Source organism: Babylonia areolata, chromosome 13 (genome assembly GCF_041734735.1).
Source record: "Babylonia areolata isolate BAREFJ2019XMU chromosome 13, ASM4173473v1, whole genome shotgun sequence".
Classification (NCBI taxonomy): Eukaryota; Metazoa; Mollusca; class Gastropoda; order Neogastropoda; family Buccinidae; genus Babylonia; species Babylonia areolata.
The window spans coordinates 8806938-8823223 of record NC_134888.1 but is presented as its reverse complement, the minus strand read 5'-3'; the positions used below and the strand labels follow the sequence as shown (position 1 = coordinate 8823223).

General features: G+C 44.3%; 1 protein-coding gene across 1 annotated transcript in view; it reads right to left on the bottom strand.

Annotated features, from left to right (window-relative positions):
- LOC143289036 (propionyl-CoA carboxylase alpha chain, mitochondrial-like) overlaps window positions 1-16286 on the bottom strand; it is a 47524-nt gene that overhangs the window by 9217 nt on the left and 22021 nt on the right. The window contains exons 13-20 of the mRNA XM_076597822.1: window positions 15416-15489; window positions 14971-15045; window positions 14011-14079; window positions 8701-8776; window positions 7972-8082; window positions 5002-5104; window positions 3369-3471; window positions 963-1061 (exon numbers count right to left, since the gene is read on the bottom strand). Coding sequence (XP_076453937.1) covers window positions 963-1061; window positions 3369-3471; window positions 5002-5104; window positions 7972-8082; window positions 8701-8776; window positions 14011-14079; window positions 14971-15045; window positions 15416-15489 — 710 coding nt within the window. The remainder of the gene's footprint in view (window positions 1-962; window positions 1062-3368; window positions 3472-5001; window positions 5105-7971; window positions 8083-8700; window positions 8777-14010; window positions 14080-14970; window positions 15046-15415; window positions 15490-16286) is intronic.

Here is a 16286-nt window from a genome sequence, read left to right as displayed (position 1 = left end):
ACACACAACCGACACACCTGGAGGAACAGTTCTTCACTGCAGCGCCCTGGTGACTCTTCACAGAGGTAAGGGAGGAGAAAGAGAGAGAGAGTTCTCTTGCAGAAAACTGTGAGGAGAAATTCAACATCCTCAATGCACGACCAAGGGAATGCACCGCTTCACAACCCTATGTGATTCTGCACCCACAACAAGCAGGGGAGGAATACCGCTTCAGATTCTTCTGCGAAAACCAAGGGTGAAATTTTAACGCGATATATGTGGCGTGTATGTCTTGAGGTGATGTACAGCAGAGGTTAACTCACTCTGGACGAAGGGCCCCGATCGAAGCCCTACATCCGTTTCAGACAAAGGAGCCTGGTGGGGGCATTAGTTAGTTTTGAATAATTGGAGTGGCACTTCATTTGCATAATTATGTTATAAGCTGTATATCTTAACTGACCTTTCCACTTTCCATTGCAACCAACAAATGCCAAGTATGTTGCTGTGCTTGCGAGAAGTAGAGTTATTTTCGCAGTGACTGGTTCACATGAACAGTGCGTGTCAACAATGGCGTCTGACCCAGTTTCGTCTCAGTCACAAGGCAGACAACAGAATTAGACAAAGGGGCCTAATTGTGGATATATAATGTTCTGAATTTAATCTGTTTCAAACTCTTTGTGGTTTCCTGGATTCCTTTAGAAGTCATCAGTGTGTGCAAATTTCAAGCAAAAAATGACTTTCATCATCTCACTGTATGACAGCATAAGAAGGCGGGAAGTTTTACATTTGATCCCCAACTAACTTGTTATGTTTCTGATCAGTCTGCAAGTTTTCTGTTCATAAATTCAAACAGTTGTTCTTTGGGCGATTTTATTTCTTTCCGATGCAAATGGATCATCGGTGGAGAAAGACAGGGGAGCTAACTGGCAGTATAATGTGAGCTGACATAACGACCATCCAGGCAGCGCATCTGGCTATCCCACCTGTATGAGCTGTCTCTGGCCGTTGACAGACAGATCCATGAGGGGTGAAGAGAATGACAGGTCACCAGTGATGGTGTACTCCTTCTTTCCAACCTTCACCTGGTCAACCAAAACAGAAACACACACACACACACAACAAATCAGATGCAAGGAGTGACAAGTCAAAGGAAACCAAACTCTACTGCTCATTAAACGCTACAACCATTGTTTCCATACAAATTTCTGTCAGTGCCGTAACTGCCCAAATTTACATAACAACCATCCTTATAAATTTCTCTTGGTGCCAAAACTTCCCAAATCTACTTAACAAATTTCTGTCAGTGTGTAACTGCCCAAATCAATGTTACAACCATTATTTCCATAGAAATTTCTGTCAGAGCCGTAACTGCCAAATTTTAAATTACAACCATTATATCCAATTAATTTCTGTTGGTGACCCAACTGCAAAAATCTACATTACAATTATTACTTACATACAGATTTCTGTCGGGGCCATAACTGCCCCAAATCAACGCCACATCTGTTATTTTCACAGAAATTTCTGTCAGTGCCACAACTGCCAAAATAAATATTATAACCGTAATTTCCATTTAAATTTCTGTTGAAGCCAAACTGCCAAATTCTACATTACAACTATTATTTCCATACAAAGTTCTGTCAGCGCCAAAACTGAAAAAAATGAACATTACAACAGTTATTTTCATACAAATTTCTGTCAGTGCAAAAAAAAAAAAAAAGTTACAAATGACATTTCCTTCCAAAAGTTATAGTCAACGCTATGATTCTTTAACTATAAGGTGATCTTTTTTCTCTTTTTTATCAACTTGTTCTTAAGTTAAAGCATGTTTTACTCGGTTGTGATTTGAACACTCCTTAAACAGGTGTGCCATATTCTATAATTTTTCATGAAAGTTCAGAAATACTCTGGTGCCTTATATTAGGACTTTCTTTGCAGAAAAAAAAATTATAGGGCATACAGAAAAGTGGATGAAATTAAACAATCAGGTAAAAATTAATCACATCACCCCATGTCCTCTTTCAGTGCACACACACACACACACACAAGCACACGCACGCACACACACACACACGCACGCACACACACACACAAGCACACGCACACACATGCACACAAGCACATGCATGCACGCACACACATGAAGCATGTACACATCAGCACAGACACACATACATCTTTTTTTGTCCCCATCATTTTGTTCACATTCCGTACTTTTCCTCTGAATCTAAACATTCTTTCTTCCCACAAACATGAGCACGCACACACCATACACACATGCATGTAAGCACGCATACACAAACAAACAAGCATATGTACACACAGAGATGTACACACAGAGACGCACAGTCACACATTCCTTTCTTTCCCCTCCCTTCCTCTCCCTTCCTCTCTTTCTTTCTCATCCAATATCACAAAGTGCAAACATGCAATACTAAAGACTACCCTAAAGTTCTGTCTATTGAGCGCGCTGGTATATAAGCCGCACCCACTAAATTTTGGAAAAAATTGAACTTTATACATACATAAGCCGCACCGGTTTATATGCCGCACTTATTTCCGGTACCGGAACACATACTGATACTACAGAAAAGCTGTCGATACTGTAGGTTATGAAATAAACACAAGCGGGAACAACACAAAGAAAAGCAAGCGAAAATACTGCTAGTGCCACAAAAAACAACAACCCAAAAAACAAAAAAAAAACACACAAAAAAAACACAACGAAAATAAGATCCAAAATTTAGGGATAGCCACATTTATTCAACGTCATCCTGCTCACTGAATCCACTAAAATCTTCATCTTCAGTGTCCGAGTTGAAGAGATCCAGCACAGCTTCCTCCACCATCTTGTCACTGACTTTAGCCTCGCTTTCACTTCATGAACATGAAGGTGGAGGTCGCTGCTGGTTCGTCGCTTGCACTGTCGTCTGCTAGGTCGATCAGCTTCAATTTGAAGGCTGCATCATAGGCATAATGTTGCGTTTTCGGCATGATGAGGGTGTACGTTTGAGCAGAGTAGAACTGAATGCTGATCTGAAGGCTTTAATGTGTGCGGATTTGATTTATAAAACGTGAACAGTTAGCACACTATCCTGAAGCTCATCCAAAAATTCATGGACAGAAATCATGATTTTGGTGAGTTGAAGGGCAGCTAAGAATAGAAGAGAATGTGGCACTCCCGGGATCGTTAAAATCCGCAAATAAGCTGCATCATTATATAAGCCGCAGAGGTTGAAGCTGGGGTAAAAAGTCGCGGCTTATAGACCGAACTTTACTGTACTCCACACACACACACACACACACATGCTCAGAACGATAACAAACATAAAAACAATATGTTCATGAACTCAACTATTCGCCACAAGCAACCCTCCCAAAGCACTCACCTTGAAACCTTTTTCCATCTTGGTGACAGTGGCAGGGAGAGTGGCAGAGCCCATGTCTACCTCCAAGTGCCAGAGATTTCTCTTCTCCTTGGTTGCTGGCAACCTGCACACAAACAGCACACACACACACATACACACACACATGCATGCATGCATGCACGCACACACACACACACACACACATGCATGCCAGCACACACACACATGATTGACTGATATGGATGCTTATGAAGTGCCCATCCTTGGTCAGACACCAAGCTCTAAGCGCTTCACAAACACAGATTTACCGTACTTTTTGGCCTAAAAGGTGCTATATTAAAAAAAAAAATTCAAATCTGACCCTTGTGTCTTATCAGCTGCATGCACCTACTGTGTCTGAAAGCTAAATGCTGACCACCACCTGAGTTATATATATATACATTTGTATTTATTTTTTTTAAATTATTTTTTATCACAACAGATTTCTCTGTGTGAAATTCGGGCTGCTCTCCCCAGGGAGAGTGCGTCGCTACACTACAGCGCCACCCATTTTTTTTTGTATTTTTTCCTGCATGCAGTTGTTTTTTTTTTTTATTTGTTTTTCCTATTGAAGTGGATTTTTCTACAGAATGTTGTTGCCGTGGGTTCTTTTATGTGTGCTAAGTGCATGCTGCACACGGGACCTCAGTTTATTGTCTCATCTGAATGACTAGTGTCCAGACCAACACTCAAGGTCTTGTGGAGGGGGAGAAAATAATGGTGGCTGAGCCGTGATTCAAACCAGCGCACTCAGATTCTCTCACTTCCTAGGTGGATGCGTTACCTGTAGGCCATCACTCCACATGATGACATGTATGACAACATCGTTGATCACAACAGACGCTCATCATCGCAATGGACACTAACACTTCTGTTTTACCACTGTTCAATTTGACAAGGTTCATGTTTACAACTGAATCACACTGAAACCAACTTGCACATTACACCAAATTTCGACTGAAATTTCAACTGGGATGAATTCATGGTGTGAAAGTAGCGAAATCAGAAGTGAACGGATTGTTTTTCAAAAACAGAACTCTAAGCAAACTGGCAGACGGGACTGAAAGTGGGGCCAACAGGCTGGATTCTAACTGAACAAGTTAATGAAATGGGGCAGCATAACAGTGTACATTCAACAGAAGAATGTAAAATTGCAAGAAAAACTGTGTATTAAAAAAAAAAAAAAAAAAAGAAAAAAAAGAAAGAAAAAGGAAAAAAGAGCAGCAAATAACAGAACAGACAAATGGAACACCAGATCCCAGTCAACAAGCACAAGTCGGATTCCGGATCCAGTTTTCCGAAGATGTCACTACTCGGAAAACAACATCCGCTGTATGCAGAGCTATAATGGAGGACTTTCATTTTACAGCAGATGCGGCTGATCAGATGAGTGCGCCTTCAAAATATCTTTTTTCTTGAAATTCAGGGGTTGCACCTTATGTGCAGCAATACCCTGTAGGCTGAAAAGTATCGTACATGCACAACAGGGTGCATACCTGTGTAGAACTAATTGAGAGATATCTTTAGGCACTCATCTGTTTCCTGTGTTATTCAGTTAGGCTCAAGTCACACACACACACACACACACACATCTGAATGAAAAGGAAACGTTTACCTGTCCTGGTTGAGAAAGGTGGCGGCTTTTGCATTGTTGGTTTCATGCACAGCACACGCCAAGGCCACTAACTGCTCCCGCTCCTCCTCAGACAGTTGTTTCCCTTTATAAAAAAAAAGAACAACAAAACATTGGAAGCATCATGAATGAAAAACAATAACAACATATAAACAAAAAACAAACATAGAACTACCAAAATGTAATTCCACAATTTCAATCTTCATCATTATTCAATATCACACAGCTGCTGACATTTCAGATCCAGAATTAAAAATGAGATTCGGGGAGTTGAAAGGGGGCTGTTGGGAGAGGGGGTGAACCTCCTTAATAAAGTACCATTCAAGAGGGCAAGATTTGGTAGTTCCCACTTCACCCCTCTACAGACAGCCAGGACTTCATCCCTCTACAGAGAGGACTTCACCCCTCTACACACATGACACAGCCAGGACTTCACCCCTCTACACACACGACACAGCCAGGACTTCACCCCTCTACAGAGAGGACTTCACCCCTCTACACACATGACACAGCCAGGACTTCACCCCTCTACAGAGAGGACTTCACCCCTCTACACACATGACACAGGCAGGACTTCACCCCTCTACAGACATGACACAGCCAGGACTTCACCCCTCTACAGAGAGGACTTCACCCCTCTACAAACATGACACAGGCAGGACTTCACCCCTCTACACACACGACACAGGCAGGACTTCACCCCTCTACACACATGACACAGCCAGGACTTCACCCCTCTACACACACGACACAGGCAGGACTTCACCCCTCTACACACATGACACAGCCAGGACTTCACACAGACAGCCAGGACTTCACCCCTCTACAAACATGACACAGGCAGGACTTCACACAGACAACCAGGACTTCAATCAGACAGCCAGGACTTCATCCCTCTACTGACAGCCAGTACTTCACAGACAGCCAGGACTTCCCCCCTTCTACACACATGACACAGCCAGGACTTCACACAGACAGCCAGGACTTCACCCCTCTACAAACATGACACAGCCAGGACTTCATACAGACAGCCAGGACTTCACCCCTCTACAAACATGACACAGCCAGGACTTCATACAGACAGCCAGGACTTCACCCCTCTACACACATGACACAGCCAGGACTTCACCCCTCTACACACATGACACAGCCAGGACTTCACCCCACTACACACACGACACAGCCAAGACTTCACCCCACTACACACACGACACAGCCAGGACTTCACACACGACACAGCCAGGACTTCACCCCTCTACACACATGACACAGCCAGGACTTCACCCCTCTACACACATGACACAGCCAGGACTTCACCCCTCTACACACATGACACAGCCAGGACTTCACCCCTCTACACACACGACACAGCCAGGACTTCACCCCTCTACACACATGACACAGCCAGGACTTCACCCCTCTACACACATGACACAGCCAGGACTTCACCCCTCTACACACACGACACAGCCAGGACTTCACACAGACAGCCAGGACTTCACCCCTCTACAAACATGACACAGGCAGGACTTCACCCCTCTACACACACGACACAGCCAGGACTTCACACAGACAGCCAGGACTTCACCCCTCTACAAACATGACACAGGCAGGACTTCACACAGACAACCAGGACTTCAATCAGACAGCCAGGACTTCATCCCTCTACTGACAGCCAGTACTTCACAGACAGCCAGGACTTCCCCCCTTCTACACACATGACACAGCCAGGACTTCACACAGACAGCCAGGACTTCACCCCTCTACAAACATGACACAGCCAGGACTTCATACAGACAGCCAGGACTTCACCCCTCTACAAACATGACACAGCCAGGACTTCACCCCTCTACACACACGACACAGCCAGGACTTCACCCCACTACACACACGACACAGCCAGGACTTCACCCCTCTACAAACATGACACAGCCAGGACTTCACCCCTCTACACACATGACACAGCCAGGACTTCACCCCTCTACACACATGACACAGCCAGGACTTCACCCCTCTACACACACGACACAGCCAGGACTTCAACCCTCTACAAACATGACACAGCCAGGACTTCACACAGACAACAAAGATTTCACCCCCTGACAGACAGCCAGGACTTCACCCCTCTACACACAGGACCTCACCCCTCCCTCTACAGACAGCCAGGACTTCAGATAACCAGGACTTGACCCCTCTACAGACAGCCAGGACTTGACCCCTCTACAGACAGATAACCAGGACTTGACCCCTCTAGACAGCCAGGACTTCAAACAGATAACCAGGACTTGACCCCTCTAGACAGCCAGGACTTCAAACAGATAACCAGGACTTGACCCCTCTAGACAGCCAGGACTTCAAACAGATAACCAGGACTTGACCCCTCTACAGACAGCCAGGACTTGACCCCTCTACAGACAACCAGGACTTGACCCCTCTACAGACAGCCAGGACTTGACCCCTCTACAGACAACCAGGACTTGACCCCTCTACAGACAGCCAGGACTTCAAACAGATAACCAGGACTTGACCCCTCTACAGACAGCCAGGACTTCACCCCTGCAGACAGCCAGGACTCAAACAGATAACCAGGACTTCACCTCTCTACAGACAGCCAGGACTTCACCCCTCTACAGACCGCCAGGACTTCACCCTTTACAGTCAGTCAGGTGTATTTGTTTTACTATCAAAGTGAATTTGTAAGTGCACTAACTACATGCTGCATACAGAGTACCTCTGTTTAGCACCTTACCCCGACGACTGGAACCAGACCACCACTCAAGGAAGTTTATCAAAACAGTTTGGGGAATCCTCCCGACACTGCTTTCTGATGCTTCCGCACCTCCCTCCCCCTAAACCTCCAGGCCATCCCACCACCAAACACTGCTCTCCAAACACAGGAAAGTTATGCGTGGGAGGGTGCAGGACAGGTGGGCGAGGGCAGGGCGTGATCACCTTGGAATCCACTGGGGAAGACCTCCGGCAGGTAGTTGGTGTTGATGTCGCCCTTGACAAACCTCTCCTCCGTCAGCACGTCACGCAGCAGGGGGATGTTGTGCGTCACACCTGAACAGGTGGGAATCAGAATCAATTCTGCACTTTGTCAATTAAACCTTGACAAGGTTCATCAGACACACATACATACTCGTACAGATTAAAAAAAAAAAAAAAGGCAATTAACAATAAAGAAAACAAAACAGAACAAGTAACTGATCATTTCTCTGCGTGATAGTCTCTGACAACAGTTGGAAAACAAATTTTCAAAATATGCTCACAAGACTGCATTCCAGTATGAGCTGATTCGGTTTGATATACATGTATGTATGTATGTGTGTGTGTGTGTGTGTGTGTGTGTGTGTGTGTGTGAGAGTGAGTGTGTGTGCCTGTGAGTGTGTGTGTAGTGTGTGTGTGTGTGTGTGTGTGTTAGCGGTTGAGGGAGTGGTGGTGGGTTGTGTGCATGTGTGCATGCACACATGTGAACACAATATATCTGTAATGCGAAAGTAATATCTGTGTATGAAGAAATTTTCTGTACGTTTCGTGTATATGACTTAATTTCATTGTCTTTCAATCCCATGATTTTTGCTCAGCCTCGTACAAGGATTTCCACAAGTAACAAAGGTTCATTCTTTCAATCTTCCGGTCAAGTCAACAAGAGCACTGCTGTGCAAAACAAGCGTTCACCTTTGATGACGTAAGAATCCAGGGCAGTGATCATTGTGTTCATGGCATCCTGTCGATCAGCTCCATAGGTCACCAGCTGTTGGGGATGCAAACAACCCACTGATCATCCAAACTGGTTTACATGACAGAGAGAGAGAGAGAGAGAGGGAAGGAGGGAGAGAGAGAGAGGGAGGGAGAGGGAGGGAGACAGAGAGAGAGGGAGGGAGGGAGAGAGGAAGGTAGAGAGGGAGAGAGAGGGAGGGAGGGTGGGATGGAGGGAGGGAGGGAGAGAGAGAGAGAGAGAGAGGGAGGGAGATACATATATATATATAGAAAGAGGGAGGGTGGGAGGAGGAGAGAGAGAGACAGGGAGGGAGAGACAGAAAGAGGAAGAGAGGGAGAGAGAGAGGGGTAGGGAGGGAGAGAGGGAGGGAGAGAGAGGGAGGGAGAGAGAAAGAGAGGGAGAGAGAGTGGGAGGGAGAGGGAGAGGGAGGGAGAGAGAGGGAGAAAGAGAGAGGGAGAGAGAGAGAGAGAGAGAGGGAGGGAGGGAGAGAGGGAGAGAGAGAGAGAGGGGGGGGGGAGGGAGAGAGGGAGGGAGAGGGAGGGAGGGAGAGAGAGTGGGAGTGAGAGAGGGAGAGAGAGGGAGGGAGAGAGAGGGAGGGAGGGAGGGAGAGAGAGAGGGTGGGAGGAAAAGAGGGAGGGGCGGGAGAGAGAGAGAGAGAGAGTGAGTGGGAGGGAGAGAGAGAGAGAGAGAGAGAGAGAGAGAGAGAGAGAGAGAGAGAGAGAGAGAGAGAGAGCGAGTGAGTGAGAGATGGTTTAACTGCACAGGCTTCAGCCCTTCACAAGTGGCGTAAACAAAGAAACAAACAAAAAACTGAAGTTCTGCTTCCTCATGTCTAGAGCTTTGTACACAAAAGTTTGCAACATTCATCACTACTGTTTCCTTCTCTGCAGCCATCACTAACACAAATCTAAACACAGATGGATGCCTGTGATATTTGACAGGAATTAATTCATTCCTGGTTTCAATGTATTTTGGACATTCAAGCAAAAAACAAAACAAAACAAAAAAAAGCATCCCTGTTTCAAAAACTTTTTTTTTTTTTTTTACAGAAAAGACAAGAAGAATCTTTTGCATTTGTGTGGCAACTAAAGAGAGAGAGAGAGAGAGAGAGAGAGAGAGAGAGAGAGAGAGAGAGAGAGAGAGAGAGAGAGGAGTGTGTGTGCATGCTTGTGTGCATGTACATGCACACACATACACACACTCTCACACACACACACACGGGAGGGTGTGAGGGAGGGAGGGAGGCAGGGGAAGAGAGAGAGAGAGAGAGAGAGAGAGAGAGAGAGAGAGAGAGAGAGAGAGAGAGCAGTTGGTGTGAGTGTGCGGGTATGGAGGTGTGCGTGAGTGTGTGTGTGCGTACATGTTTGTAAGTGTGTGTGTGTACACATCAGTGTATGTGTCATACGTGTGTGCATTATGAGGAGGTGTCTCATCGTCCACCCTCTTCAGCAGTGTCTACCTTGTTCCCCTCACCGTCAGTTCAATACATAGATAGCCACACCAAGGTGGTGCTGTTTTTGGTTTCTGCTGACCCATCATCTGCACAGTGTTCAGTGACACCACTCCCACATCGCTCATTCCGAGTCCCCCTTACACAGCCACATCCCGGTTCGTCTGCTGCAGCCTCAGAACCAGCAGTGTACTAGAAACTACTCATGTCAAGTTGCCAGGAGGCCACATGACACTGGAGACCCTGCAGTGCTATCTTTTTATCTCACTGCGACCTTCAAAAAAACCCCCAATCTTCCATCTAAATGGTAAATGGGATGTGCTTTGTTTTGCAGTGATTTGCACCTGTGTGATTTGAGACTGTGATGGTGCCTGTGTCGATTTACATATCTGTATGTCATTTAGTTCGGCCCAACACTCGGCTTATATCACAGATTGACATAAGTTTACGTTTGGGCCAACAGCAGAGTGAGAGCTGTATTATCAATGGTTTCTCCAGTCAATGGGAAACCATTTACAGCATAGTCTTTTGTGAAGGACTATGACTCTCAAACTAGGAGGCAAAATTGCACTGGCTCTTAAGGCCAGACACGGTAGTGAAATTTTGACCAAATCATGATTTTTTATGATTTTCGTTTTTTCGCATAATTTGCTTCTTCAACATCTAATCTTTATAGTCATTTTCATATTTTGTACTAAATCGGTCGCAAAAGGTGTTATATTTGCAAATGAAAGTTGCTTCCTGATGTTGATTTTGTCTGAATTTTTCAAACATCGTCCAAAAGTGTTGATTTTACACCTTAGCAACGTATACTTTCATTTCCCGAAGCCTATCATATCGCATATCAACAGAAACAGCGTCATCTTGTGAATGCACAGACCCGGTTCTTTTAGTTGTTGAAACGGACTATAAAACACTGCGAGCGATTTTCCACACACACTGTATCGCGCGAACTTTCCCGAGTTTTCCCAAATAAGGGCATAGAGTACTATGACTGTGCAGTTTCATTGATGAGACTGACACCAGTGGAAATTTCAGCCAATCAGATTTCATTCCGCTGGGCTCAGCCAGCCTTCGGGCACGCTCGGCTCCCTCCGTCGAGAAGCCAAAATGGCCGTCCAATAACAACAACATGCTGACATGAAAGTGTTTTTTCTCGTCAATTGTTGATTATTTTGCCAGCTAAGACATCTCCTGGATTCATCATGCCTCGGCATAAGCAAGGAAAGAGACGACTGCACTTGATAGCTGCTGCAAAAGCAAATTGAGCCAAATGTGATGCGGCAGCGACTGAAAGCGTGGCTTCGAAGAAACCTTCGACATCAGACTCTGATAAAAGTGCGTCGAGAAGAAAGATCAAAATCATGAACCCTGTCGCATATAATGATGAGGTGGAAGACCAGAACTGGACTTTGCTACACGTTTTCCAGCTGACCAGACTGATGAGTGACCTGAGTTGCCCAGAGTGCGGAGAAACGGGACTGTCAGTCAGTGTCCGAGAGAGGGAGAAAGCTGGTTTTGCGGCAAAGCTTGCCATGTGCTGCGATGGTTGTGGTTATGAAAAGTGCGAATTCTCATCCCCACGAACTGGATTCAATGACAAAAAGAATACAGGTTTTGAAGTAATCAACAGGATGACCATGCTGAGCCATGAACTGGGAGGCAGCTACACTGCTCTTCAAACCTTCAGCACTGTCATGGGAATACCACAGGCATGCATTTGAAAACTTTCCAGGCCCATGACAAGAAAGTAACAGGTATGTTTGTGAGGTTTTTTTGATGGTTAAAAAAATCTTTATCTTTAACTGTGCAGTACAAATACACACAAGTGTGCACACATCCCTGCACTGATAACCACTAGTGAAACATTACACTGTCAACCACTGAATCAGTCACTCAGGCAAAGTTTTGCTTGTTCAGTCTTGACTATGATCCATGTGTGTGTGTGTGTGTGTGTGTGTGTGTGTGTTTGTTTGTGTGTGTGTGTGTGTGTGTGGTGTGTGTGTGTGTGTGTGTGTGTGTGTGTGTGTTCATGAATGGGTGAATGCATGTATATCAGTTATGTGTGTAAATTATGCACAGTGTGTGTGTGTGTGTGTGTGTGTGTGTGTGTGTGTGTTTCATTGCAATAATATTATATATTTATGTATGTGTATATGTGTATGTGTGTGTGTGTGATATTTAGACTCATCACCTGAGGAAGGAAAGTAAACTATGTAAATGATATAGTTGTGAGCACAGCACAAATATCTCACAAACATTATGCATTTTTCAGCTGCTGAAATTGAATCAGGGTCAACACTCTTAGAACGCACAGCAGCTACAATCCAGCAGGCGTATGCAGAGACCGATGAAGACCTGCAGGGGGCACTGGATAAAGGTGAAAATCCAGTCATCAATATCAGTGTTTCATATGATGGAACATGGCAAAAGAGAGGATTCACATCACTGTATGGTACGCCACCCTACGACGTCTCAACAACCGAGAGGAGGAGGCCAGGGATCCAGATGCCTACCAAGCAGGAGGACACTAGCTTGTAAGTACCCCCTTCCACTGTGCTCTCCAAAACTGCTCTCATATCAGGAGTATGGGAAAGCCAGACCACTGGAATGTGTCTGCCAATCTGTGTAAACCATTTCACGTTCTTTGTAAATTTGTCATCATGTGAGCTGTGAAATGGATTATTATTGGCCACAAAACACTTCAATTTCAACTTCTTCTCTTACCTGGTGGTTGCTGTGCTGTGGATTGACATGCTGGGTGAGTAAGTTGTACTCTTTTACCACTTGTGCTAAACAACACTCAGCCAGTAAGTTTCTGTTCTTCTTTCTCAGTTTTCTGGGTTTTCTGTTTTTCGCACTCTACGCACATTTCAAATGGCTAAAACTTTCACAAAAATAAACACAGAGCCTTAAAATTTGGCATGGTGCTTCTTTAAAGTATGGTGCTTAAAACTACGCATTGCTTTTTTGAAACAAAATGTATAGTTATGTTTTATTTGAATTTTATTTAGAACAATCAGTGCAATATAACTGCGTTGACAAAAAAAAATTTTCAAAAATATAAATTTGTCATTACATCAAAAAGCTATCCGTACTTTTATAGATATTAACATTCCTAAATTAGATCAGAAAACAGATTTTGGCTAAGTGCAATTGAAAAAAAGCCTTAGGCTTTTAAAAATTTTTGTTTGGCAGCCATCTTGGACTGTTTCCATGGCAACCGGAGGTCCAAACACCAAAAAAAGAATAGTTTTGAACTTCCCAGTAAATATACTTTCAAAGTGTAATACATTTTAAATTAAGGCAACAAACACCTCTGATATGAAATTTACTGTAGTGTCTGGCCTTAATGCTGCAGCCTTGTGGGCTGGTTGGCCTTTGGGAATCAACCCAACGCCGACTGTCCTAAAACGCTCTTGGCCGAGAGAGTGGGGATGTAACTTGGGTAAGACACTATCCACTATAATCAAATTCTAGCCCAAATAGCCAGAACAGCAGGTGCCTCCTCTGCTGTTCTGCTGGTCACAGTCGGACACGACTGACTATCATAATGTCACTTAGTCCTACATACGTATATTTTAGCCAATGTTATGTGAAACTGTGTTGACTTTGTACACATTTTACGACACTTAGTCTTAAATTTGCATGTTTTATTGTAAAGCACGGTGAGCCCCATCTGAGATGGGAGTACTGTGCTATATAAGCCTGCATTTCATTATCAATATCATATCAACTCTTTTGTTCATTTCATCATCCCCCCCCCCACCCCCCCTTTTTTTTTTTTTTTTTTTTAAAAAACCCGACAATCCCTCACCTTACAAATCAGGGGGTCGTAATAAATGCTGATTTCGCTCCCTTCTTCGATTCCACTGTCACATCGGACCTGCACAATCAACACACAAGTCTCTGAAAACCAGATGGTCTGGATGTAGTCCCTGGCCACATGATGGCCATGTAAAATGTGCAGGCATTTTGCTCAAAAGTGTGAACTCCTGTACTGTTTACATTGCTGCACGCCTTAAAGACGCAGGTCTTCAGGATTACACAGCACATTTTCAGTTTCTGTTTCTCAAGGAGGCGTCACTGCATTCAGACACGTCCGTATATGCTTCACTGCATCTGCCAGGCAGATGCCTGACCAGCAGCATAACCCAATGCGCTTAGTCAGGCTTTGAGTGAATGCAAAAATATTTGCGTACTTATCAGAGTGGCTTTCTTCCACAGAATTTTGCCAGAGGACAACATTCTCGTTGCCATGGGTTCTTTTTCAGTGTGCCATGTGCATGCTGCACACGGGACCTTGATTTATCGTTTTATCTGAATGACTAGACGCTCAGTTTGATTTTCCAGTCAATACAGCACAGCATACATACATCATACAGCAGAGTACGCATTCAAACCTCCAACTAAAGCACTGTAAAACATTCTCAGACGGGCTGCCAAGACATGAGGCAGCAAAGGCTGCCAAAATACTGAAAGAAGAAATATCTTTTTATTGCTTTCAATTTGCTTCCTTGATCTTGTGGGTTGTATTCACAAGTTTGCTTGCTTTCATATGATACTATCAAGTTCAACGATTTCAGATTCCATCACCCATATCAGCATTTCATGGCCCAGCAAGCACTGATCCCTGAAAACTGATTATGGCTGCCTAAATTACAGAGGTAAAAGCACAAACGCCTTGCAACCAACAAATAAATATTGGCAAAGAAAATGAATTATGACAAAACTGGAATTGTAGACAGTGAAATCAAGGTGTTGTCAACTGACTCACATTTGGAATGTGCTTTGGCTCGATGTACCTTGAAAGCCGACCAATTGACGGCATTCCAAAGTTCTTGCTGGGATCCTGCAAGATCAAAGAATACATCAATTACTTTTTTGGTCTTTTGACAGGTAAAACATGATAACACTGTGACACAATAACAAAACTTCTACACCAGATTAAGAATTGAATGAAAAATCAACACATGTACAACTTAAATGTTTCTAAAAATGATATAATCTTCATTATATGTGCTCCTTTCTCTTTTCTTTTTCGCATGTTGCACTGTATGCCAAAAAAAACAAAAAAGAAAAGAAAAAAAGAATCTGTCATGCCAACTAAACATTCCTTGTGCTGAAGTCAAGCTGTAACTTTTATCATTACAAATCAACAATCTTCTGTTACTTGACCAAAATTTCTTTCAGACACAGCATGAGAAGGGTGGCCGGTGTACCTCAGCGTAAACTCGGCATTCAAATGCCCAGCCGTCCACGGGGACGTCACTCTGCTGGTGAAGCAACTTGTGACCTGTGAACACAACACAACAGTAATGATTACTCCTCTTCTTTGTTCGTGGGCAGCAACTCCCACGTTCGCTCGTATGTACATCAGTGGGCTTTTACATGAATGACTGTTTTTACCCTGCCATTTAGGCAGCCATACTCCATTTTCAGGGGTGTTCATGCTGGGTATGTTCTTGTTTCCAATAACCCACCAAACGCTGACATGGATTTCAGGATCTTCAACGTGCGCATATGATCTTCTGCTTGCGTATGGACAAGAAGGGGGTTCAGGCACTAGCAGGTCTGCACATATATTGACCTGGAAGATTGGAAAAATCTCCACCCTTTACCCACCAGGCGCTGTTACTGAGATTCGAATCCGGGACCCCAAGATTGAAAGTCCAACGGTTTATTTAACCATTTGGCTATTGCACCTGTCATAATGATTACAATGGTACTTATTCGACCAGGCCATGTGGCAAAGTGGTTAGCATCACAGAATGGTTTCAGTGTCAGTTTCAGTAGCTCAAGGAGGACAAATCCATATATGCTACACCACATCTGCCAAGCACATGCCTGACCAGCAGCGTAACCCAATGCGCTTAGTCAGGCCTTGAGAAAAAAACAACAAAAAAACAAACCAACAAAAAAAACCAACAAAAAACCCCCACCAAATTTGGTGGGATTTTTTCGCCCCAGGACCAAATTTGGTGCGAAATTTTTCGCCCCATGACCAGCTCTTACACCCACAGCTAAGTGAGCTACTGGCTTAAATGGGAAGACTGGGACCATGCAGTCCAAGATCGTCCACTTCATGGATGT